We start from the raw sequence: 26430 nt of genomic DNA on the forward strand, positions 1-26430 counted from the left end.
TGTACAGCCTGTCCTCCCACTATGCTTTGCCAGCCTTCTCTTCAGTAACTTCCGTTCATGCGTGTTAATACTCCAGAACTTTGGACTTGTGGCCTGCCTCTATGCGTGCTGTTTCTCAGCCAAGAAAGCCCTCTTCCTCCCCCTTATATAAGTACTCATGCTTCAAGGTCCAACTCAAACATCAACCCCTTCTTGAAATCTTTGTTGACTTTCCGGGTCAGAACAATATTATTATACACTACTTGAACACTTCACATGCTACACTACATACACCTATAAATGTTCTTTCCTGCTGGTTTCAGCTCCTTGAGGGCGATTTTCCAATACCTAGCCCAGTGGTTCCCAAAATATGATCTGGGCACCCACAGGGATCCCATTTTCAGACCCTTTCAGGGGGCCCTCAAGGCCAAAATAATGTTCATAATAATATGCAGCTGTTATTTTCCTTTTTAACTCTCATTTTTTTCATGAGTGTATGTTGGACATGTATCTTCTAGAAAATACATGATAAGTGATCTGGCAACCCGTGGAATGCAACAACAGATAGGAGATTCGAGTTATCTTCTATCAAGCCAGATATTAACAACATTTGGGGAAAAAAAAGTAAAACAATATCCCTCTTCTTGCTACATTTTGTTTTGAAAAATAATTTTTCATTAAAAGTGTTACGTTGACATGTAGTAGGTTTATTATTTTTAATGAATATTTAAAAATTCCTCAGTTCTGACTTCTTGAATGGTAACTGTTGATAACTATATAACACACATAAAAAAAAGTTCCTTGGGGTCTTCAATAATTTTTAAGAGCATAAAAGGGATCCTGAACCCAAAAAGTTAGGGAATGACTGACCTAGATGTTGGCTGGCACATCATAGGTGACCAATAATGTTTGCTGCATGAATGGAAAAGTATTAATACTCTAAAACCAAAGCATCAGGGGTGCCTGGGTGGCTCAGTCAGTCAAACATCCGACTCTTGAGTCAGAGAAAGACCAGTATCATGTGACTTCACTCATATGAGGAATTTAAGACACAAAACAGATGACCCTAAGGGAAGGGAAGCGAAAATAATACAAAAAACAGGGAGGGGACAAAACATAAGAGATTCTTGAATATGGAGAACAAACTGAGGGCTGCTGGAGGGGTTGTGGGTGAGGGGAGGGGCTAAAGGGGCAAGGGGCATGAAGGAGGACACTTGTTGGGATGAGCACTGGGTGTTATACGTAGGGGATGAATCACTGGAATCTACTGCTGAAATCATTGTTGTACCATATGCTAATGACCTTGGATGTAAATTTTTTTAAATTATTAATAAAAAAAAGAAAGTCTGACTCTTGACTTTGGCTTGGGTCATAATCTCACAGTTTGGAGGTTCGAGCCCCACATCGGGGTCTGTGCTGACAGCGTAGAGTCTGCTTGGGATTCTCTCTCTCCCTCTCCTTCTCTGTCTTTCCCCCGCTGGTGTTTTCCCTCTCTCTCTCTCTTTTTCTCAAAATAAATAAATGAACTTAAAAAACTTTTAAAATAACAGCATCTTCCTTATGGCTAAGCCTTTTGTTTTCCACTGTCGACTTTGTGGCTAACACCACATGTCCCCCCAAAAGTTTTCTTAAAGCTTTTTCTTTTTTCTATTTTTTTAGTGTTTGTTTATTTTTTGAGAGCAAGAGAGACAGAGTGGAAGTGGGGGAGGGTTAGAAAGAGAGGGAGACACAGAATCCCAAGCAGGCTCCAGGCTCTGAGCTGTCAGCACAGAGCCCAACGCGGGGCTCGAACTCGCAAGCGGTGAGATCATGACTTGAGCCGAAGTCGGAGGTTTCACTCACCGAGCCACTTAGTTTTTCTAAGTTTATTTATTTATTTTGAGAGAGAGAGACAGAAAGCACAAGTGGGGGAGGGGCAGAGAGAGAGGGAGAGAGAGAATCCCAGCAGATTCTGCACTATCAGCGCAGAGTGAGATGCGGGACTCGAACCCACAAACCATGAGATCATGACCTGAGCCAAAGTCTGAGGCTTGACCGACTGAACCACCCAGGCGCCCCTTAAAGCTTTCTTGAATGAGCCTCCCCTTCCCCATCTCGTCCTTGAATATATAATTTGATTCTCCTTACCTTGGAAGTTGTTCTAAAGGGGAAAAAAAACACAGTCATAAAGTATCAAAACCTGTAAGAATTTGTGACTTAGCCCTGTCAGTCCCAACAGGAAAATAAAGTGTAAACCAGCTTCCTCGAGCCTGCTATCAACCAGAGGGTGGAGGGAGGGTAGCTCTGGACACCGAGATAACAAAGTGTTGCCATAGCTGTAGGCGTGCTGGTGAGGACAAGAAGTCCTTGGACTGGCAAGCTGACTGGCACTTTGGCAGAAGGTAAGGTTTAAACCTCAGTTGATCATGTTTATTTTAAAAGATTTTGCGGGCCTGAGGCAGAGGGTATGCAGCTTTTGACTTCATTTGTCTGCCAGCACCACCTCCAAAATCTCACTTCTAAGTGTCCCACACTTCACGTGGTCACCACCTGCCATCTTTCCAACTCACTGCCCCGTATCCCTAGTCAGCGACTTATCACCCCCTGGAAACCTCCACACCACTGCCGTTTCCACTTCTGTTGTGATTTCTCGCCCTCCTTCACTTCCCTCCTTACCCAGCGTGAATTCCACGATCCAGTATCAAAAGCTAACCCACTGCAAAGACGCTTCATTCTCTTGCTCTTCGCTGGCCAAATCCCAACCCTAGTTGAACTCAACTACCCACTTGTTCTTAGTCTACGCACTCAGCTAATCATGGCCGAGGAAAAGCACTCAGCAGTGCCGACTGACTTGCTTCGTATTTGTGGCCACAAATTTCATCAGTGCCGGGCATTCCTACGACAGTTCATAGTTCCTGCTTTGTGTCTCCCACACTCTGAGACTGTTTCACAATTTCTTCCAATTTCCAGCATTCCCTTAAATACACATCCTCAGCTTATGGTCACACCTCATACTTCATTGAGAAACCAGACACAATTGGACATAAACAACCTCATTTTTCCACCACTAAATCCACCCATCTTCCAGCATTTGGACCCACATACTCCGCCTTCAATCCCGTAATAAGAAAAGAAGCCTCCTGGGGGCGCCTGGGTGGCTCAGTTGGTTAAGTGTCTGACTTCGGCTCAGGTCATGATCTCACACTCCATGAGTTCGAGCCCCGCGTCTGGCTCTGTGCTGACAGCTCAGAGCCTCGAGCCTGCTTCGGATTCTGTGTCTCCCTCTCTCTCTGCCCTCCCTTGCCCTCTCTCTCTCCATCAAAAATAAGTAAACTCTAAAAAATAATTAAAAAAAAAAGATTCCCTCTATCTCAAAAAGAAAAAAAAAGAAAAAGAAAAGAAGCCTCCTGGATCCTGTCCCTTTGTGTCTACGGAAGGAATTCCAGCCTTCCTTAGCCCCTCTTTCTTGTAACCTATAATTGTCTCTCTCAAGCTTCTAGAACACTCACATGCAGTTAGTATCACCCATCTTAAAAATAAACAAAACTCTCTCAGATTCGTGCCCTCCAAGTTTCTGCAGCACTACAGCAAAGTTTCTCGAGCGTCACCTACTGTCATGGTCTCTACTTTGTCACGACCTCTTCTCTCTTCCACCTCCTCCAATGTGACCTTTGTCCCCACCACTCAAACAGCCTTTATCAAGGTTGCCAGGAACATTTGCCAAGTCCAAGCCTCTGACTACTGTGGGTTGAACTGTGTCCCCCTAAAAGATATTGAAGGTCCTCATCCCACAGTACTTGTGAATGAGACCTTGTTTGGAAATAGGGCCTTCGCAAGTTAAGATGAGGTCATTGGGAGGGTCTAATCTAATCTGATTGTGTCCTTATACAAAGGCTAATTTTGGACACAGACACACATGCATGAAACACATGTACTTGTGAACACCATGTGAACACGAAGGCAGAGATTGGGGTGATGCCCCAACAAATCAAGGAAGGTGAACGACTTCCGGCAATCTATGAGAAGCTAGAAGAGGCATGGAATAAATTCTCCCTCTCAACCCGCAGAAGGCACCAACTCTGCCAACCCCTGGATCTTGGCCTTCTAGCCTCTAGACCTGTGAGCAAATTCATTTGTTGTTTGAGCCACCAGTCGGTGGCGCATTGTTACAGCAGCCCTGGGGCACCGACGGAACTTTTCTTTGTGCCCCCATGATGCCCCTCCCCTGGTTTCCCTACAGTTCCAGTGGCTCCTCTGAATGTTGGTCTGTATCAGCGCTCAGTCCACCCATATCTTTTTTTTTCTAGCCTCTCTAATCTAGGTGATCTCAACCTATGCTGATGACATCCTTACCTAAACTCTAGACTGACCTCACCCATGAGCTTCAGATTCCACTCTCCTGCCTCACCACGTGGATGTCTACACATCTCAACTTTATCATGATCAAAACAAAACTTTTTTAAAAAAATAATTTTATTTATTAAGTAGGCTCCATGCCCAACATGGGGCTCGAACTCATGACCCTGAGATCAACAGTCACATGCTCTACCGACTGAGCCAGCCACGCACCCAAAACAAAAGTCTTTTTTTTTTTTTTTAAATGTTCATTTATTTTGAGGGGGTGGGGAAGGGCAGAGAGAGAGGGAGAGAGAATCCCAAGCAGGCTCTGCACTCACAGTGCAGAGCATGTCTCGGGCCTTGATCTCAGGAACCATGAGATTATGCCCTGAGCTGAAACCAAGAGTCAGACACTTACCTGACTGAGCCACCCAGGCGCTCCCCCAAAATAAAACTCTTAATTTAGCTCCCCCAGGCCCATCTTCCCCATGATCTGTAATGCCCCCAGTCCTCCTCACCCAGCTGCCAAGGCCCTAAATTCAGGAGTCACCCTCACTTCCTCTCAACTCCACATCTAATCCATCAGCAAATCCTGTCAGCACTACTTTGAAATTCACCAACTCTCTATCCGAAATTGACTCTTCTCACCATCCCCACACTATCACCTCCCTCCTAGACTCCCGCAGAGACCTTCTCTGCAGGGACCTTCTCTGCTGCATCTAGTCATCCAGTCCTGCTTCAAACAGCAGCCAGAATGACCTTTTTAAAATGTAAATTGGAGCACTGCAGTCCCTTCCTCAAAAGCTTAGTGTGATGGCAGCCCCATCACACTAAGAATAAAATCCGGAGTTCTGATCGACTTTAACGCTCAGTTTCTCCCTGTGAGGCCTTCTCTGCCTGCCTGCTCCCTCCCTTTTCCTGCCCTCGTCTGGCCCTGAGCCGCTGCACTGTCGCTTTTTGTTCCCGGGTCTGCCTCCCTAGCTGGATCTACATCTTTGTCATTTTAGTAGCCACACTGCCTGGTTGCCCTGCCTGACCCAGAGAAGGCCATGAGCGTGGTTTGTTGAACAGACACCTCAGTCTGTTTGTTGCACAGACGTCCCAGCCACCAAAATTCCCTCCCGACTTAAAAATGCTGCCTCCTTTTTAGGGGCGCCTGGGTGGCTTGGTCAGTTAAGTGGCCGACTTTGGCTCAGGTCATGATCTCGCGGTCTGTGAGTTTGAGACCCGCATCATGCTCTGTGCTGATTGATGCCTCGGAGCCTGAAGCCTGCTTCTGTTTCTGTGTGTCCCTCTCTCTCTGCCCCTCCCCCAGTCGTGCTCTGTCTCTGCCTTTCAAAAATGAATGTTAAAAAAAAAAAAAATGCTGCCTCATTTTTGACCTTTCAAGTCCAATCTAATCTTTGCCCCCACATCCCAGCCAGTCAGGTTACTTCATTTCTGCCACCTCTCTCTGAACTCAGAGAACCCAGCCTCCTGGGCTTCTCTTGTTTCTCTTCTCCCTGAGCAAGCCCTCTTACTGTACTCCCAGCTCTCACCCCCACGCCCTCAGGGTGGTTCAGATTTCTGCCCCATTTGGCCAAGAAATTTCCTCAACTAAGACTCTTGCCAGATTCAAGTTTAACTTTTAAAAGGTCCCCTGGGATTTATCCAGAACGGCAGTGACATCTCAAAACCACTTAGAAACACCGCAGATGGGTAACACTTCCCCCTGTTTACTACTGAAAGTCCCTGGGAAGCCTCACAAAATTTCCTGGTGTGAAATATGACACCCCACTGGAGAGTTTTGAAAACTTCTGGGTGAAATGCTGGTACAAGGTTCACACCACCTCCTTCTTGCATTTGGTGGGTTCTGAGCTATGGCTCTGCTCTAATGACTTTAACAGTTGTAAGGCATCTCAGAGGCTCAGTTTCCTCGTTTAGAAAATGGGGCTGGTTAAATATCATTAGGCAGTAAACTTTTAAAAACATTTTGTTAATGTTTATTTATTGTTGAGAGAGAGAGAGAGAGAGAGAGAGAGAGAGAGAGAGACAGAGCATGAGCATGGGAGGGGCAGAGAGAGGAGATACACAATCCGAGGCAGGTTCTAGGCTCTGAGCTGTTAGCACAGAGCCCAACATGGGGGTCGAACTCAACAAACCGCGAGATCATGACCTGAGCCAAAGTCGGATGCTTAACAGACTGAGCCACCCAGGTGTGCCAGCAGTAAACTTTGTAAAGTTTATTTATGTATTGGAGTGGGGGGGCAGAGAGAGAGGAGGACAGAGAAGCCCAAGCAGGCTCCGTGCTGTCAGCTGGGAGCCTGATGTGGGGCTCGATCCCGTGAATCTCGAGATCATGACCTGAGCTCAAATCAAGAGTCAGATGCTCAACCGACTGAGCCACCCAGGTGCCCCTAGGTGGTCAACTTCTTAAATGCAGAGAGTGTTTGAATTTGTCTTTGTAACCCTCAGCCCGGTATGTGGCACAGGGCCCAACGCACAACCCCAGGAGCTATATTCTTTGTGGATGGAGGCATGTCACTTTGTAGCACTGGAAAGCATGGTACATGTTTGTTGATAGAATTAATGAACGAACCAGATCTACTTTTGACGGTAGCGTGACAAAAAAGGACATCGTTTATAGTAAAACACACTGAAAACGAACAAATGTTACGCCAACTTAAAGGGCTGTATTAAACATTACCTAGGAGTTTGCACAAGGTTTGGAGCCAATCCTAGATTCCAATTCGAGATCCAAGGCTGGTTGGCTGTGAGTTTAAGACAGATTACTTAATCTCTCTGAGCTTCCATTTCTTCACCTATAAAATGGGGATTCTACTCACCTGATCAAGCTGTTCTGAGGCTAAGATTTCACTGACAAGTGTCGAATGCCCAGGGCAGTGCACCAATGCATATCTTCCAATCGTAAGACTACTACTGTTATTATTTTCATCTTGTACACCAGGTGTCTTCATGTGAGCATCGACCAATTTTGAAAAGGATGGTTTTGTTTTTCTCAAATGTCATTTATTAGAAAATACAGTTCCAGAGAAAGTAGCAGATACAAGGGAAGTGGATACAGTACGCAGACCTCTTTCAATCAGGGGCAGAGTGGGTCAAAATAAAATGAGCTACAGGCCAAAAGCCAGTAACGCATCTATGGTCCATTCACCTGGAGGAGTTCTGCCCCTGTTCCCCACTTCCCCCAGCCCCTCCCCCACAGTGGCCACCTTATCCTTGACATTTTTAACCTAAAAGAAAAGTTTACATTTCCTTGCTACCCTGTGGCTTCAGTGAACGGAGCTTCTTTCTCTGGTTATGGAATGAGTCAGCAAACGGGGGAATTTCTGATCCTTGGAGCTGAGAAGGAAGCTGGGGAGGGATAGTTCAGAGTCTCCTCGATTCCCTCCATGCCCCAACCCTGGGGTACATCCAGCCAATTCCGGTTTAAATATATCAAATTCAAAGTCTCTCCCCCTTTTTTTTTCCCCCCAAAGGATACAACCCTTTGGAGTAAAGCACAAGAGTGAATCCGAAATCCACCAGGTAGGGAATAAAAAGTGTAAGAGACAAGAGACCCAGTCTCTCGCTCCTAGCTCAGCTCCCGGGGATCAATCACCGCCCCCCCCCCCCTCCGATCCAGCCTTCTCGCCACTAAAGAACATCACTGGAGTCCCCCACCCCACGCCCCTTTTCCTCCGCTTAGGGCATCCCTTTGGCTCCAGACTAAATAAGTTTATGGCCCCAAAAAATGAGGGAAATTCTTATTTAAAAAAAAAAAAAATGTGACAGAAGTGGAGTTTGGGAAAAGCAGCACACAAAAAAGGGGAGGTGTGGCGGGTGATGGGGCCACACTGGCATCTGCGGCCTAGCATCTCCTTCCCAGGGCCAGGATGTCCTTGGGCGGGGTGGGGTGGGGGGACCAAATCTGAGGGCTGACGCAGCACTTTATCCCACCAGGGAAAAAGGAAGGGAGAGAGACGTGTGGAGAAGCACCCCCAGCATACCCTCAGGGACCAGATGGTCCCCAGAGGGGTCGTGAGAATGGAGGGGTAGAAGACCGTATTCGGAGCACGTCCTGGCAAAGTCGGGGAAGACGGAAGGAAAAACTCCCCCTGAAAGAGGCCAGGTCCCTGAACACAGGTCCTCGGCAGGGCCCCGTTCGGAAGGCCCTCCCTTACACCCGTAGGTATCACACCACTCTCCTTTGGAGGCACAATCAGAAAGGCCCACAGCAGGCCTCAGTCCAGCACACCAGACCCTCCCCGCCCCTCCCCGGCCTGCCCTTAGAGAGGGAGGGCTCTCACCCAGGACCCACTGGGCCCCTCCCCAAATAATTCCCATGGATAGAAAAACACAGATGAGAAACAAACAAGCGAACAAACAAAACCCTAGGGGAAAGTCCAATAAGAACCTTAATCGTACAAAAAGGCCGACGTCTTCCTCTTTCGCCTTCCGAGGCATATGCGAGTCCCTTCTCACGAGGCTTCCTGTCCAGTCAGGACAACATTACTATTTCATTTTTTAAAAATAAAAATAAAGATATCCACCCACCCTCCCTCAAAACGCTACTTCATTCAGCCCGCCCCACTCACCCCCAACCAGGCGTTGCTCCCTTGACACAAGGTAACCTTAAAACTTCGCGGCAGCCTCACAGCCGCTCAGCACAGCCAACCCAAATGCCGCCGGGCAGAGGAGGGGACAGCAGACAGCATCTTACTCTGCCCGCCTCCCGTCACAGGGGCCCGAGCCACCCGGACAGAGGGGAGGCCCGCCAAGGGCTCTGCCCCTTCACAAGGAAAGGGCACATGGAGCAGGGGAGAGTCGTCTCCCCCGGCACCCCCAGCCGCCTGGGGTCCTGGGCGGGGGTTGGTGGGGGGGATGGGGCGGGCTCTGCTGGGCTCACAAGGTCTCGTGACTTCGAGATCCCAGTGCGAACCAGCCAGTCTTCTCCTGGGCCAGGTCCAGCTCTCGAAGGCGGATGTGCACCTCCCCGAGGAGAACGTTCTCCCAGAATCCTTGCTCGCTCAGCACACTCAGCTGCAGCTCCCGCTGCTGTAGGTCTCCCTTGGGGATCCCGTCATACACCAGCTGCGAACAGAGATGGGGAAGATGGGGGGACACAGAAGAGGGAGATGCTTAAGTCTGTGGAGGTTCAATCTGGCGGGGGCTAAGACGGCTTCTCTCCCCAGCCCGAGTCCACGGGATTAGAGAAGGTACTTGGAACCCAAGAAGAGCTTTACAGAACTCTGCTCTTTGGGGCAACCTGGCTGGCTCAGTCGGAAGAGCAAGCGACTCTTGGTCTCGGGGTTGTAAGTTCAAGCCCCACGTTGGGTGTAGAGATTACTTAAATATCTAAAAGCAAATGAATAAATAAGTAAATAAATAAAGAACTTTGTTCTTTTTTTTTTTTTTTTTTAAGTTTCCTTTTTTCCTTGGGGCACTTGCGTGGCTCAGTTGGTTGAGCGTCTGACTTCAGCTCAGGTCATGATCTCATGGTTTGTGAGTTCGAGCCTGCATTGGGCTCGCTGCTGGCAGCACAGAGCCGGCTTCAGATCCTCTGTCCCCTCTCTCTCTGCCGCTCCCCCACTGGCGCTTTGTCTCTCTCAAAATAAACTTTAAGAACAAGTTTCCTTTTTTCCCCGTTTCTTCATTTTAGACAGAGAGAGCATGAGCAGGAGAGAGGGGTAGAGGGAGGAAGGGAGAGGGCAGGAGAGGGAGGGAGGGAGGGGGAGGGGGAAGGAGAGAGAAGGCGGGGGAGGGAGAGAGAGAGAAAGAGAGAGAATATCTCAAGCAGGCCCCGTGCTCAGTGAAGAGCCCAATGCAGTGCTCTATCCTACAATCCTGGGATCATGATCTGAGCCAAAACCAAGAGCTGGATACTCAACCAAGGGAGCCACCCAGGCACCCCACAGGTGAGGGCTTTTTATTGGGGCCACGGCTCATTATCAGCAAAGGACCAGCAGGCTCCTCCTCCCCACGGGACAGGGCCAAGGCCATACCCCAGCTGTGGACTCCCTGACCGAAGGGTCAGCAAACTTGTTTATGTGAGGAGCCAGACAGGAGTACAAACAGTCTGGTCTATGTCACAAGCACGCAATCCTGCTGTTGCAGCAAGAAAGCAGCCACAGAGGACACTTCCGTGATAGGTGGGGCCACATTCCAACACAACTTCATTTACACAAACAGGTACAGTTTGCCAACCCACCCCAGCCCCTCCTCCACACACCATCTCATTGTAGGTGGGGTTGCAGGTTTTCCGGGCCACTTTGGTTTTCTTCTTAGTGGTTTTCTGAGGGTCAGGAAGGAGGTAAATCTTCACGTAGGGGTCTGGGTCATTTCCATCCTGCAGCAGTTGCTACGAAGGGAGTGCAAATTTTACAAATGTTACAAAAAGAAGATTCATACGTCTGTGTCCCTATCACCATTCCTGTGATCACAACCTGATCCAGACTCTTCTCCCTCACACCTGGCTTCTTACAAGGCACCATAATTTGTCTGCTTTCCAGCTCACTCCCTTCTGATAGAAATATCTACCATGACAATGTTACGTGTCCTACCAAAACATCAATCCGATTGCCCATTACACCCAGTCTATACTTTTCATACAAATGCTCGGGGCATGCCATAACTTGGTCTGTTTCGACTGAGCCATCGTGTCCCCAGATATCTTCCTGCCTTGCCCAATGTCTTTGTCTATTTTGTCATTTGATCCAAGTAACCCCCAAGAGGTGCAAAATGAGTCAGAGAGATATTAAGTTGCTTGCTGAAGGCCAGCCAATTAGTGATTCATCCAGCCTGATCCTTTTTAATTAGATCTTGTCGTGCCTCTGCTCAAAACCCTCCAATGGTTCCCATTTCATTCTGGGTAAAAGCCACCGTCCTGACTGTGGGACTCAGGTTCTGGAGTGCTGTGCCCTTTCCAACCCCAACATCTACTATTCATTCTCCCCTTTGCTCTGCAGCCTTCAGCCACAATGACCCCTTGCAGTTCCCAGCACACCCCAGGCAGGTTCCTGACTCAGGGCTTTGGGATTGAACTGCTCCCTCTACCTGGAACGGTCCTCACCTTGTTCCGTCTTTGCTTGAACACCTTGTCATCAATGAAGGCTTCCCTGACCACTCTTTATAAAATTGTCACTACTTCACTCCACCCCAGTATTTGTTCTCTGCTTTATTCCTCTCCAGAGCACTTACCACTATCTGACCTGCCATATATTTCACTCGTCTGTTTGTCTGTCTGTCTCTTCCTACTAGAATGTAAGCTCCCTGAAGGCAGGGATTGTGTTTTGTTTACCCTTAGATCTAGAGCTAATAAATCCGTGCCCGGCACAGAGGAGGCACCTGATGAACATTTATTGAATGAATGAATGAATGAATGATGAATGAATGAATGAAGTTGTCAGAGTGAAACCCAGGTTGCTCTGATTCCAAAGTTCACGCCCCTGCCACACACCAGTGCCCCAACCCACAAAAGTCCAGCACATGGCAGGTATTGAATGCAAGTTCCCTTCCCCTTCCTACCAACAATTTTGTGATTATATACTGCCTTATGCTCGAAGGACATCATGTGGGTGCCTTATCTCTACAACCAGGTAATAAGCCCTTTGGGCCTCTTCCTCATAATAATCATCATAATTGCCACAACAGTAATACCAGGCATTCTGTTAAGTGCTCTGTATGCGCTATTTCATTGAAACCCTCCATAACTCTACGAGGTAGATACTAACATCTTCATTTCAATGAGGGTCGGGACACTTAGATAACTTGCCAAAGACCGCAGGTAGGAAGAACCTGTATCTGACGGTGCTTGCCCACTTAGTCATATCTCAGGCCTGGCCTGGTTGCAGGGCCACTGGGGGTACTCAGTAACTTCTGTGGTTACTCTCATGAGAGGAAGGGAGAAAACTTCTGACCAGTCAGAAAACTACCGGAAGAAAGATACAGAACCACGTGAAGGCTGTGTGTGTGTACTTACCAAACCCCGAATATGCATCACCATGATGAAGAGTTTATTGTTTTTGTAGGAGATGGACAACTTCACCTCCCCTCCCACCTTCCCAACGGGCCGGGCCCATGAGCCGTCTGGAGGGACAAAGAAACCAAGAAAGGTCACGAAGGAAGTCTCGTCCCCAGCTGGTGCCAGGCAGTTGTTTCCGTTGTCCTCTACCCCTTCCCCCCCACCCATCCCCCAGGATCTCCCTGTCAGGTTCTTGATATCAGATGGGGGAACTGTCAAGTGATGTCTGTGAACATGATTCAGAATCGGGTTGAGATGTTCTGTCCAGTTTGTGTGGTGTAATGAGCAGGCGGGTATCCAGTCGCTGGGAAACCTGCACGAGGAGCCGGGGGCCCCACAGCCTGAGCGGGAAACCAGATTCTCCAGCCAGTAGGCGAAGAGACAGAGGCAGGTCAAGGGAAGAGAACTGGGGAGGGAGGGGGGCAGGAGAGACGACCTTTGGGAATGGTTCAGAGAGGTTGGCAGGAGCGTCACAGAGAAGGCAGCGTACCTGAGGACTTAGGAGCTGGGCTGGTGCCCGTAGCCTTGTCATCTCGGGGCAGGGGGTGGAAAAAGGTGTATACCAAATCACACTGAAATGATATCAGACACAGAGTCACTCTTCAAGAAGGCAACGGACCCATAAAAAAAGGCAAGGGACTATTCCAGATTTAAAAAAACTTGATAAAACGGAACCACCAAATATCTTATGCACTTCTTATTTGGATCGTGGCTCAAACCAACCAGCCATGATCTCATGGCCAACCAGCCATGGCTCAAACCAACCAATTCAGTAAAAAGAATTTGGGGGATGACAGGGAGATTTTCAATATGGACTATATATTAGATGGTATGATTTCTATAGTTATATAAAAATACATAGTATTTAGGGATAGAATGTCATGATGTCTGGGATTTAGTTTAAAATACTTCATACAAAAAGAGATGAAGCAAATATGGCAAAACATTAACTGTTTGGGTGATGCAGATATAGGCACTCATTATACTGTTTCTCTGCTTCTCTAGATGTTTGAAAGTTCTCATAACAAAAGTTCTTCAAAAAGGAAAAAAAAAAAAAAAACCCAAGTCACATCAGGTCAAAAGCAGTCTGTTCTTTTGTGCCGCCCCCTCCCCTATGGACGCACATACACCTTTCAAGCAGAGAAATATTTGAGCCAACTCTGGACAGAGCCCATGAATCCTACTCTCAAGAATGGTTCCTAAGTCTGTTAGGGAAAACAAAAACTAAAATGTGTGAAAATACCTACTCTAGCGTTAATAGTGAAAAAAGGGGGGGGGGGCATAATCTCTCTCTCAAGAAGCAAATGGTTAAGGAGATTTTGGCACTGCAAGTCAAAGTATAATTTCGTACAGATATTCAAAGTGCTGCTTATTATAAACACCAAGTGAGAAAAATATTATCTAGTGATATTGGAGCTAAAGCAGTAAGAGTCACATTTGCCTATAGACAAATAGGAAGGAAACACAGAAATGGGGTTAGACGATGGGTCGGGGGATGGGGCTCCTGATGCCTACATTGGTTTTTATGCCCATTATAATACCAAATTACAATATCATTTGTTTAAAAAAAAATCTAGGTAAATACACACTCAACCTGCTCAAAAATCTCCTTTCCTTCCCGAGGTTCTGAATACTCCTAGCACTCCAAGACCGCCTCTGATACCTGCCCCAGGACAGCACACGTTCAAAGCGTTTACCAGCACGACCCCAGGCGCTGCAGCCACGCCCCTCCCTCCCTCGCTGTGCCGGCCGCCGCCCTCCTCGCAAATCCCGTCCTTGACCGCCAGGGGGCGCGCATCCTCCCTGCTTCCACTACATACCCCTCCCCTCCCCCCCACCCCCCACCAAACCAGACCTTCCCCGAACAGCCCGCAAGAGAGAGCCCACTCACCTCGGCCACCTCGGGGGCTGCGTGGGTCAAGTGCCAGATGTAGCGGTTTAACTCCTCCCTCCGCCGCTCGGCCACCGCCTCTCCCCTCGAGCGGCCAATCACGAAGCGACTAGGGAAGCTGGCGAGGCAGGTGGGCCGTGGGAACGCCGGAGGGGCAAGAAGGGAGAAGAGGCGACAGGCTTTAGCCACCCTTCATTGGCATTTTCAGCGACCTGACCCACACGTCTCACTAGCCGTCCCCATTCCTCCCGCAGCTCCCGGGGTCTGCTCCAGCGACACACTCCTTCCCGCAGCATCTCGCACCGCAGTTCCAGGGATGCCAGGCAAGAAAACCACGCTGATGGGCAGCGTCTTGTGGCTCCCCGGAAGTGCCTCGGGGGCTCTGGAGGAGCTCGCAGTTTTCCCCATCAGGGCCAAAATTCATTTGAAAAATCATTTTAAAAAATTGTGTTGACATACACAGAACGTAAAATTTACCATCTTAACCACTTTAAAAAAAATTTTTTTAACGTTTATTTATTTTTGAGACAGAGAGAGAGCATGAGCGGGGGAGGGTCAGAGGGAGGGAGACACAGAATTCGAAACAGGCTCCAGGCTCTGAGCTGTCAGCACAGAGCTCGACGCGAAGCTCGAACTCACGGGCTGTGAGACGTGAGCCGAAGTCGGCCGCTTAACCGACTGAGCCACCCAGGCGCCCCATCTTAACCATTTTTAACTGTACGGTTCAGTGGCATGAAGCACATTCACGGAGCTGTGCAGCCATCTCCGCGCCCCTCTCCAGAACTCTCATCTCACATGACTGAAACCCTGTACCCATTAAACAACTCCCCATTCCGCTTCCTCCCTCCAAGCCCCGGTAGCCACCATGCTACGTTTGGTCTCTAGGAATCTGGTCACTGTAGGACCTCATATAAGTGAAATATGAAACAAGATTTGTCTTTTTTGTGACTGGCTTATTTCACTTAGCGCAAGGTCCTTCAAGGCTCATCCATGTTGTAGCATGTGCCAGAATTTCCTTCTTTTCAAGATTTCAGAACATTCTATTGTATGTATATACCGAATTTTGCTTATTTATCTTTTTCTCTTTAAAAGACCAGAAACTTTGAGAGGCTCCTGGGTGACTCAGTTGATCAAGTGTCTGACTTCGGCTCAGGTCATGATCTCATGGCTGGTGAGTTTGAGCCCTGTGTCGGGCTCTGTGCTGACAGTTCAGAACCTGGAGCCTGCTTTGGCTTCAGGGTCTCCCTCCCTGTTCCTCCCTCTCTCTGTTCCTCCCCCACTCACGCTCTGTCTCTCTCTCTCTCTCTCTCTCAAAAATAAACAAACATTAAAAAAAAAAAAAGAGAAGAAACTTTGAAACAAAGATTCGGTCAGTCCTCTTAGACCCAGTTTTCTCTCCTTCTGGCGGGTGGGCTCAAGCTTATTTTCAAGACTGGGCTGAGAAAGTCAGGAGATACAGGCCAGCAGGGGGGGCACTTGCCATCACACTGATCACCAGGCCAAGAAAACCAAACAGATCTCGGAAAGGGTACTTTCAGGATCCTGCAGTACCCCCCAACCCTCCCCCCCCCCCCCCCCCCCCCCCCCGGCCCTCTGCAGCTCCGGTCTCCCTCCCCAGGATCTCCCTGTGCAGAGAAGAGAGGGGACAGCTACCTGGGCAAGAGGGAAGAAGGAAAGAGCAGCCGCAGCTTATTGTGTAATTCCTGGAACTCTTCAAACGTCCGTTGGATGTAAGTGGCCTCGTGAGCATTCTCTCGCATCACCTTCACCACATAAACCTGCAAAGGTTCAAGTCTTAGACAGTACCTGCCAACCCCTGTGCACCCAATGAAGGGAGTAGGTAAGGGAACAGAAGAGGGTGTGCGTGTGTGTTGGGGGAATACACTTTCCAGAAGGAAAAGAGCAAAAGTGCCTCCAAAGAAGAAGAGGATAGACATTACATGTGCAGGAATCTGAAAAGCAAAGATTTCCAATACATGTTTCATAGGATCTTTGACCCAGAGGGAATAACCACTCAATTCAGCTCCCTGATTCCAGCAGCCCACTTGGGCACGGGAGAGGGAAGTGGTCTGTGACTGCGTGGCTCCTGGCACGGGATGCTCACAACTCCAGTGCCCACGTGTGGATGTGAAGAGACAGAATCCCAATATGCTGGGGGCGGTGGGGAGCAAGGCAGGGTCATATTGGAGAAGACACTTACATAGCCCTTGTTGGGGTGGAAAATCTTCTCGTGGCGGCAGAGGAAAACATCACTGATGCGGCCAGAGCTCTTGAGCGTGTGTGTTCGGGGGGCAAAGGAAAGGGTCAGCCGGTCGTCTGAGCCTGTGAATTTCATCTGAGCCAGATTATGGATGAAGAAATTGAGCTTTGTGGCTACACTGCCCAGGCTGGACTCAATCAACCTGTTGGTGCAGGACGATGGGAATGAAAAGATGTAACCATGGACCCAAGTCCCCACTGGCTGGACAGAGCTATCTCAGCGAATATCCTCTGACACCTGAGACCCCCACACAGTTCAGACAGAATCATTTTCCCTGGGTAATATCCTCGTAGAGTGCTCGACGGGCACGTGATCATCTACATGCAATTTCTTCATGTGAATCCTGGGGGCTTGTCTCCCCTCGCTGCCCTCCTGAGCATCTCTGGATGGTTAAACCAAGGTAGGAAGGAATGAGGGATTCCACCACAGGGTCAGCATGTAAAGGTCTATATATAGTAGACATCCAGTACAGTGAAGCCTCACCAAGCACCGTTCAATCTAGAGACTTCTGATCAAAAGGAGAGGTTCTCTGTTAGAACACATTGTCAAATGTGGGAACATGGAACCATGGAACTCCACGTTTTGATAAACGGAAAGGCTCTGATCCAGAGAGCCGAACCCTAAGGAAAACCCACAGTCACCCCATCAACAAAGTCTTTGACCAGCACCTAGCAAGAACGTAAGTAACAGATTGCAATGGCTCTGTACACACAAAGCTCAGCACCAACAACTGAGTCAGAGAAGTCAAGTAACCTCCCTAAAGGCAGAGGCAAAGTCAGGACGACACGTGTTGTCGACTCTAAGCTCTGCCATCTGAGCTAAGCCTTTCCTGTCTCCCCAGCCCTACTCCTCCCCATCCTCCTCCAGGCAGCCCGGACATGAATTACTCGGGGTGGGCAGCGCTGTCCTGTGCACAGGGTATTACCTAGTGAAGTAGGTAGTAGCATTGGCCTCCGTGTCCTGAGGCCTCAGAGCATCATACACATATTTGAGGTCCTCCAGGTCTGAGAGCTCGGGGATCCCACAGGACAACATCTAGGAGAAAAGCAAAGTTGGAGAGAGGGCACCTGGAACAGCCAGGAATTCTTGGTGCTTCTTCCCCTGCTATTTTCTATAGCGAGGCTCCCTAACCCTCTTAGAAGGCGGTAGACAGATGCCGTGGGCAGTGGCTAGAAGGCCACAGGAATGGAGGGGCTGGGGCAGGAAGCCAGACATTGCCCAGACACCACGGTCACCAGTAGTCTGGGCCCTGCCTTTATCTAGACCTCAGAGAAACAGATCTCCAGAAATCCTCTGAAGCCAGACAGGGGAGTCTTAAAGAAGGTGCCAGATGATAAGAGGGAGGGGTTCAGAGAGAGATGGAACTCCTCACCAGGCCCAGAAGGTTGAGGAAGAGGTGGGTGTGCTTGCGAATGAGGTTGTAGGCTTGGCAGCAAAGGTCAACAAAATCATGGAAGCGGCTGGAAGGCTTGTCACCCCCGTTGATGACATACGCCATATCCGAGGTGAAGACAAAGGGGGCACGGTCCCTGGGCCAAGGGGAACATACAGGTAGAAGGTCAACATGGAGGAGGAAGCCCACCTTGTGGGGTTACATCAGAGAATGGTTCCCCTCAACACTTGTGGGAACCTGGGGAGACGGGGCTCTAACTTTATCCTTTTTCTCTTCCTACCTTAATCTTAAAAGATCCCCAGAGGGGCACCTGGGTGGTTCAGTCGGTTGAGCATCCGACTTCGCCTCGGGTCATGACCTCACAGTTCGTGAGTTCGAGCCCCGCATCGGGCTCTGTGCTGACAGCTCGGAGCCTGGCGCCCGCTTCAGATTCTGTGCCTCCCTCTCTCTCTGCCCCTCCCCTGCTTGTGCTCTGTCTCTCTCTCAAAAATAAATAAACGTTAAAAAAAAGAAAAAGAAGTTTTTAAAAAAAGATCCCCAGAGACATCCTTCATTGATTCCCTGTCCGTGAGCTACCAGTATTTTTTCCTGGATGTCTAATCGTGTTCCCTTTTGCTGTGGTTTGGGCCCGTTTCCCTTTGCTCGCTCCTCAGCACGGAGGGAGAAGAGCTGGTCCCCACCTTCATCTGCAAGGCCTTGCAAGGACTTGACCTCTGTAGCAGGCTTCCCTTCTCCGGAGGTGCTCAGCTCAGGGGCTGAAGTACAGCCCCTTCCGTTACAGGCTTGTGTTCAGTGCTGAACCATTTCTACTGACCTCCCTGCCCTACGCACACAGCCTGGCTTCAGGAGAGCACTTACCGCTTGATGTTGCCAAACATCTGTGCATGGCCCAGGAAGCGGCCAAAATCTATGTGGAACATGTGGCCCGTGGTCTTCAGCATGATATTGTCATTGTGCCGGTCACAGATGCCCAAGACGTACGTGGCCACGCAGCAGCCAGCACAGGAGTAGATGAAGTTCTCCACAGCCTGGGAGGAAGGCAGGCAGATGGGAGGGCAGGACATAAAGCCGGATCCGAGGGACTCCAGGGGCCACAGCCAGACTGAATTCGGCCCTCGTGAGCCCCCACGGCACCTCACACCTGCCCGTTCAGCCTTCATCGTGTATGGACATACACACTCAGGCACATAGAAAGTTCTCTCCTGTCTTACGGGGCATAAGGAGACAGAGGGCTTGTAAGTATATTTCCGCCACTTGATCTGCAATTCACCTTCTTCTGCACCTTTGTTTCTCCTAGGGACACTGGTTGGAAAGCCCATGAGCTCATCTGGAGCTCAGACTTGACCAGCCCAGACGGAAGAGACCTTGTTAGATAGGAAGACTAACGCTTACAACGTTCCCAAACGGCTGTGACCATCTCAACTCAAGCAGAGCACTGAGGCAGTCAACTCAAGGGTCCATTCCTGACCCTGCTCAGAATTCTTCCAGGCTTCCCCCTGCCTCACAGACACCTCCCTTACCCACAGTTACTGGCAGCAGCTCAGCACTAATCTAATTGAAGTCATTTCACACCAAAGAAGAGCTGAGCCAGCTCAACACTCCTAGGGGTGTTTTACACTTGAAAATCGGACATCTGTAGTCGGTAAACTGCGTGAGGATATTTTTAAGTTTAAAGCAGGGGGAGAGGGGCTAAGATCACCTTAGGTGATCAGGTCAGCCTCCGTCCCCTTATTTGTCTTTCCAAGAGGTAAAAATAACGGAATTAGCACATAGATACCTTTCACCCTATGAATCCTCTTTGTGTGGTTCATAGAATTCTTAAGAAATCAAGAAAGACCCATCAGCAGAGGGTAAAAACTGTCATAGTCAATGAGGAATATACAGACTTGAGAATGAGAGAAAGCTTTCCAAATAGGGAATGTGTGCTGCCCCCCCACCCCCACCAGCCTCTTCCTGCAAACTTCCACTCATCCTTCAGGGCCTTGAGTCCCAGGCCCTCCCAGTTCCCACAACCCCCCCCCACCCCCCCACCCCCCAATGAGCCCCAACAGCCCCACTTGCTATCACTGTTCACTCAATGCTCACTCTTTTCTCTCCCCAGGGTTTTGGGGGTCTTCTCTCCCTGCAGCTTCTTGGCCATCCACAAGGCCTGTTTCAAAACTAGCCACACAGGGGGGTGCCTGGGTGGCTCAGTTGGTTAAGCCTCCGACTCTTGGTTTCAGTTCATGATTTCACGGTTGGAGAGTTCAAACCCCACATTGGGCTTTGCACTGACAGTGCAGAGCCTGCTTGGGATTCTCTCTCTCCCTCTCTCTGCCCCTCCCTTCCTCCCTCTGTCAAATAAATAAAAACTTAGAAAAATATATTAATAAAAAAAAAAACTAGCCACCAGAAACTCCTGCCACTTGTCTAATTGAACCAGGTGACTAATCCACAGGAATCTAAGAACAGAAAATCTATAAAATCACAGAATGCGCCTTCTGGAAGAAAAAGACTATTCTTAGGAAAGGGAAATAGATGACTGAAGACAAACCTCTCAAGAAGGAACACAACCCGTCACCTCCCAGTCTGGACCTTCACGTCTATCAGCTTGTTTTCCCGCCACAGATATTCCTTCTACCCCAAATGCATCCTATCTTGACTCACAAAATAGTGATATGCCCGTGGGTAAGTGACTCAAGTGTCACCACCGGAGTCATGTGGAGTATAACTGCAGGAAATCTCACCAGGTCAAGGGCGCTCTCCTGATTTAAGGGGCTTTCACTTGAAGGCTGTGGGAAACTCTCTTTGCTGAGTGGCCAGGAGACAAACAGCTCTCAGCTCTTTCCTACTGGAAGTCATCAGAAGAGACCACCGGCACTATTCTAGCAGAAAGCCTAGAAGAGCTGAGAGGCTACCTTTGAAAGACTGATATTAAACACAAAGACACAGAGTTGGTTTCTCTGTGTATTCTTGCTGTATGTACTTCTATCATGTTTTTTTTTGACTTTTTATTACATCGGCCAGAAGAAATCATAATTCTAGCACCAAGCACGGTGCCTCTGCATGGTGGCCATTTAATACCTGAAAAATGTACGTTACTAATAAATAGCATATGGGATGGAGGGGCGGGAGGAAAAAATCCATATTGCTCCTCTCCAAGGGTAGAGGATCTGGAATGTGGCAACGTAGAGAGGGTGCGTTTTGAGGAATAGGGAAGGGAACACATGGCTGGGACATAAGTTACCATAAGAGAGGAGGTATGGTGGATGATACGGTAGGGGCAGGCGGGGCGGGATCACCAAAGTCTTTGTATAGCAGGCTACGGAAGCTGGACTTACCTTTTCAGACACAGGGAAGTGACATGAGCGGTTTATACTTTACTTTAAAAAAAACAAGCTCTGACATCAAGCAGAGGATAGCCACAGAAGGAGAAGATAGAAGGATAGAAGGAGAAGCATTCCAGTGGCTCAGGGGACAGATTCTTTCCTCCCGGCACAGCTGAGCCGTCTCCTCTGTGCGTGTGCAGGTCTTGCATTAACACAGCAATGTGCCCGAGGCGGGCGCACCCCACCCTGTCTCGCCCCTACCCGCAACCCTACCTTCTCATACTCGTCCTCCCCGGGGTTGTGTTTCTGCAGCCAGTCTGCCAGGGGCCGGTCCTTGAAGGAACCGGTCACCCCGTGCTCCACCTGGATCTTGCGCAGCGTCTCGGCATTGGGGATCATCTCCACCATCCCTGGGAGAGAAAGCACGGGTAGGGCACTCCAGGGCAGAGCGAAGGGGACCGTGGGGAGAGAACCACAGGAGCCTCGCTGGTGCTTCCCTGTAAATTAGGCTCTAGGATATTTGGACAAAGTCTGATAATAAGGGGAAAAGGATAGCACTAGGAGGAATACCATTCCCCAAGCCTCACTGTCCACACTGGGCCCCTGGGACTCTTTGGTCTCCCTTAGAAACAAAAAAAGAGCAGCGGCTATGAACTAACTTTTACTATGGGAATATGCGAATCATGTTCAAGAATAATTATTCGTATATATGTATGAACATGTTACATACGCACATGTATGAATAGAGAAAGGTATCATGAATTCACGCATAACCATCACCCAGCTTCAAAAATTATCAACATTTTGCTAATCTTGTTTCACCTATTTCACCCACCCAACCCTGCTTTTTCCCTCCTTCTTGGAGGTTTTTTTTTTTTTTCCTTCTTCAAAGTAAGCCCTGCGCCCAATGTGGGGCTTGAACTCACAACCCTGAGATCAAAAGTTGCACGCTCTACCCACTGAGCCAGACAGGTGCCCTGTTACGAATCCCAGACCTTTCATTTCACTCATAAATATTTCAAGTACAACTAACAAGGACATAACCACCATGCCATTAGCACATCCAAAAAATTAACGATTATTCTTTACCCTAAGTCAGTCTATATTTGAATTCCCCCCTAGCGTCTCAAAAAAATACCTCTCTATGGTTGGTTGGTTTGAATCAGAACCCAAAGTCTACACACTAGGTTGGCTGTTATGTCTGCCAGTCTGTTTTATTTTATTCCAGTTTCTCGCTCTGCCATGCCTTCCTTTTTTTAATGCCATCCCCACAGCTTCTATTGAAATAATCTTGCCCTTTTTATTTTTCTGGAGAAGTACACAATTCATGCTGGGGGACGGGCAGAAGGCCAGTAAGCAAAGGGGTGCCCTCCACCCACTCCCAAACTGACCTCTCCCCCGGCCAGTGGAGAAGCAGCGGAAAATGACCATGCGCATATCCAGCCCCTCTTGGACCCAGATCTTGCTCATGATGCGAATCATCTGCAGGGTTAGCATGTCCTGGCGAAGGTCGTCCCCGCACTGGAGGAAGAAAATGACCAGAGCTCATCTCCACTGCCTCCCCCGGCTCCCAGACCCCCCAAGAGAACCACATTGGCCCAAACAATGACAGGGGACCGTCCGGTTTTCCCACCTCCCGTCTCACCTCACACCAGCTCAACCGACCAGAGATGGGTCAGTAATCACATTTGCCCACGTGATGTTTCGGCTCTTTCTTCAATCCCACATCCCCACCTGAATTCAAATTCCTGATCATCAAGCCTTTTTTAAATTGGAGCATTTATACCTTGGGTGTGGAACTTACACACAGCCAATAAGTAAGTTACAAAGTCGCATACATGCATTTCACCTCCCCCTCTAGATTATCTGCTCTCCGACTATCATTTACTTCTCAGCTGTATGGATGCATCCGGTAGAAAGGACCCGAAGGTTCATCTAGTACAACCTGCACCTGTTATCTTAATTTCCTTTTCAACCTTGCTGTGGTGCAGTGATTCAGCCTCTGCTTGAATGCCCTCGGGTACAAGCAGATCACCAACTGCATCCATTCATCGTCGGGACAGCCCTGCCCCCTAGAAAGCTCTTCTTTTGGTACACGGAGCAGCCAGTTGCTTCATTCCACCTGCCAACGTTCTGTTCCTGGCCCGCGGCGCCCATGCAGAATTAGTCTATTTCCTTTGTCACCTGATAGTCTTCCACGTGTGAAAATGGTAGCACCCAGTAAGAGGATGACAACTGCCCTGGGGCTCCTGACACCCTTCGACCCCCTTTCTCCCCTTCCCTCTACCACCTTCATCCCCCCAGGCTTGAGAAGTGTCCTCACCTTGAAGATGACACGGATGTTCTCACCCAGGGGATCCACGTTTTGGAAGGAGAGCTTGAGGGGGACGGCGTTGGAGTTGAAGTAGGAACAGTCCTGCCATGGGAGACAGAGTAGTGACGGGGGGGTCACAAAGGAAAATGGCCTCAGCATCGTGGGTCAAGCTGCTGCCGGTTGGCCTGCTCGTTGTTTGTGCCGGGTTTCTCGGGAGCCCGCACTCCTTCCTTCCACCCCCTGCCCCCACCGCCGCTGGGTCCACTGCCCTGCTTTGCTTAGTTACGGCCTCGGCCCTGACATCCACGCTCCCATCCCTTCGGCAGACAACCTACTAGTACGTGACTCCCATCTATACCTCAGTCTTACTCCTCTGTAAAATGGGGCTCACAACAATACCAACTTCGTAAGGGGTGTGAGGGTAAAATGGGATAACCAGCGTAAAGCACTCAGAACAGCGTGGGCACAAGGCGGTACTCGGCAGTGACAGAGGACAGCTGCTGTCATTATCACCAGCCTGGACTTAAACGCAGCGTCATCAGCCCCCGACCCAATTCCTCCAGCCTGCGCGGCTGTCAGACAAAAGTCCGTACGTGCGAGGGCCGAGAAGTGGCCCCGATATGCCTTTCTTCCTCCTATCTGTCAATAACCAGGGTGGGAGGGCCTCGCCTCCACGAGCCCTCCCTGCTCCAAGAGCCCCAAACCCACCAGTCACTCACCCTGGGCACGATGCCCTTAACCAGCAGACTAGGGCTGAGTGGCAGGCGGCAGGAGCCGTTGAGGGCAAAGAACTGCCTCACCTCCTCCAGGCCCGTGCGGAGGATCCCCTGAGAGGGAGGGGGGGAAAGAGTAGGGGTCAGAGGGGTGCCCGTAAGCTCCCCTAGGAACCAGGCCCCTCCCAGAGGTGGGCGCCATATAGTGGTTGGTATGAAAACCGCCATCTGAGAAGTGCGGACACCCCCCAGGAGACCTTGAAGAAGGAAAAGCACCCCAGCCTGGGGTGTCGTGCCTGGGACAGCGCGTGGGCAGCAAGCCCAGACAGCTACAGAAGCGAGGCAGATGACACAACAGTGTGAGGCAGGCTACAATAACTGAGAGAGCAGGTGCATCTCAAGGGGGTGGTGCTGCTCAGGCTGTTGCCAAGAAAAGCCGGCAATCTGGACTTTAAATTCTCCCAATTTTTATTTTTATTTTTTTTTTAAATGTTTATTTATTTTTGAGACAGAGACAGAGCATGAATGGGGGAGGAGCAGAGAGAGAGAGAGAGGGAGACACAGAATCCAAAGCAGGCTCCAGGCTCTGAGCTGTCAGCACAGAGCCCGACGTGGGGCTCGAACTCACGGACCATGAGATCGTGACCTGGGCCGAAGTCAGACGCTTAACCGACTGAGCCACCCAGGCGCCCCTAAATTCTCCCAATTTTTTTTTTTTTTTAATTTTTTTTCAAAGTTTATTTATTTTTGGGACAGAGAGAGACAGAGCATGAATGGGGGAGGGGCAGAGAGAGAGGGAGACACAGAATCGGAAACAGGCTCCAGGCTCTGAGCCATCAGCCCAGAGCCCGATGCGGGGCTCGAACTCACGGACCGCAAGATAGTGACCTGGCTGAAGTCGGACGCTTAACCGACTGCGCCACCCAGGCGCCCCTAAATTCTCCCAATTTTTAAATGTTAGCATCCAGGAACACTGTTGGCCTAACACAGCCCGGTTGTACAAACAGATAAAGGTCCCTGCTCTGGGTAGCGGCGGCCCTGAGCTACGCCTCATAGCACAGTGAACAAAGTAGGACTAGATTTCAGCCCACACTTGCCCTCTCTGGCTGGGTGCTCTTGTGCAGTGAACAACTTACACAAATGTGCTTAGCCTTTAAGGCAAGCCGTTAAATGAAAATGGAATACTTTGCAGGCCAAACAAAACACATCCATGGGCTGAATCCAGTTTGCAGACTGTCAATTTTGTGGCCTGTAGGTTAGAGGCAGAGGCACCTCCTTCCAGTCCCTAAATCACAGATGGTCAAGTACCATCCTGCTGGCCAGGATTTCTAAGGAGTTAATGACTAGTGACAAAAGCCGGGGACCAGAAATGGGTAGAGGCAGCCCCACCCCACTCACCTGCCGTGCAGATGGGGCAGCCTCTCGGACCTGCTGGGCCAGCTTAGCCAGGGTGTTGACAAGCCAGCACTGGCGGTTAAATTCCTCTCTCAGCCCCTTGCCACAGCAGCACAACAAGGCTGCCAGCAGATATTGGTAGCGGATGCTGAACTGAGAGTCCTTGAGGCCATCCTTCAGCAACCTGCAAGGCAAAGGGAGTGGGGAGTCAGGACTGGGGATCAAAGGTAAGGGTGTGTAATGGGGGGGATGGGGTCAGATCCAGCTCCCCCGAAAACCCACCCCAAAGCTGGGAGGAAAATAGACTCTGCACGCATACAGAAGTGTTCATCAGCATCCCAGTCTGTGTCCACTTTGCCTTTATTAGAGCTCAGAGCCCCCCGGCATTTCATTTCTCCTTTATATATATTTTTCTAAATGTTTGTTTATTTTTGAGAGAGAGAGAGAGTCGGGGAGGCAGATAGAGGGAGACAGAAGATCCGAAGCGGGTTCTGTGCTGACAGCAGAGAGCCCAATGCGGGGCTCGAACCCACAAACTGTGAGATCACGACCTTAGCTGAAGTCGGACACTTCACCGACTGAGCCACCCAGGCACCCCTCTCCTTTATATTTTTCTTTTTTTTTTTTTAATTTTTTTGAAGTTTTTATTTATTTTTGAGAGACAGAGCGAAATCGGGGGAGGGGCAGAGAGAGAGGGGGAGACACACAATCTGAAACAGGCTCCAGGCTCTGAGCTGACAGCACAGAGCCCGATGCGGGGCTTGAACTCATGAACCGCAAGATCGTGACCTGAGCTGAAGTCAGACGCTTCACCGACTGAGCCACCCAGGCACCCCCTTTATATTTCTGCCATGTGTG

General features: G+C 49.5%; 1 protein-coding gene and 1 non-coding gene across 4 annotated transcripts in view; both read right to left on the reverse strand.

Annotated features, from left to right (window-relative positions):
- Window positions 1–4452: 4452 nt before the first annotated feature.
- On the reverse strand, window positions 4453–4525 carry TRNAN-GUU. Its single transcript has one exon. It is a non-coding gene; the product is annotated as a tRNA-Asn (tRNA).
- A 2769-nt stretch (window positions 4526–7294) lies between these two features.
- PIK3C2B (phosphatidylinositol-4-phosphate 3-kinase catalytic subunit type 2 beta) overlaps window positions 7295–26430 on the reverse strand; it is a 66272-nt gene continuing 47136 nt past the window's right edge. For 2 of the 3 annotated variants that reach the window (XM_030301744.1, XM_030301745.1), the window contains exons 19-33: window positions 25576–25756; window positions 24184–24291; window positions 23474–23566; window positions 22542–22671; window positions 21424–21560; window positions 18701–18870; window positions 17822–17978; window positions 17375–17484; window positions 16390–16591; window positions 15843–15967; window positions 14190–14307; window positions 12789–12870; window positions 12257–12363; window positions 10508–10636; window positions 7767–9369 (exon numbers count right to left, since the gene is read on the reverse strand). In XM_030301744.1, the coding sequence (XP_030157604.1) occupies window positions 9181–9369; window positions 10508–10636; window positions 12257–12363; window positions 12789–12870; window positions 14190–14307; window positions 15843–15967; window positions 16390–16591; window positions 17375–17484; window positions 17822–17978; window positions 18701–18870; window positions 21424–21560; window positions 22542–22671; window positions 23474–23566; window positions 24184–24291; window positions 25576–25756 (2038 nt within the window). In that variant the 3' untranslated portion in view covers window positions 7767–9180. Of the gene's footprint in view, window positions 9370–10507; window positions 10637–12256; window positions 12364–12788; window positions 12871–14189; window positions 14308–15842; window positions 15968–16389; window positions 16592–17374; window positions 17485–17821; window positions 17979–18700; window positions 18871–21423; window positions 21561–22541; window positions 22672–23473; window positions 23567–24183; window positions 24292–25575; window positions 25757–26430 lie in introns of all 3 variants that reach the window. The other variant, XM_030301746.1, reaches the window with a different exon arrangement.

The sequence above is a fragment of the Lynx canadensis genome, chromosome F1, assembly GCF_007474595.2.
Source record: "Lynx canadensis isolate LIC74 chromosome F1, mLynCan4.pri.v2, whole genome shotgun sequence".
Taxonomy (NCBI): Eukaryota; Metazoa; Chordata; class Mammalia; order Carnivora; family Felidae; genus Lynx; species Lynx canadensis.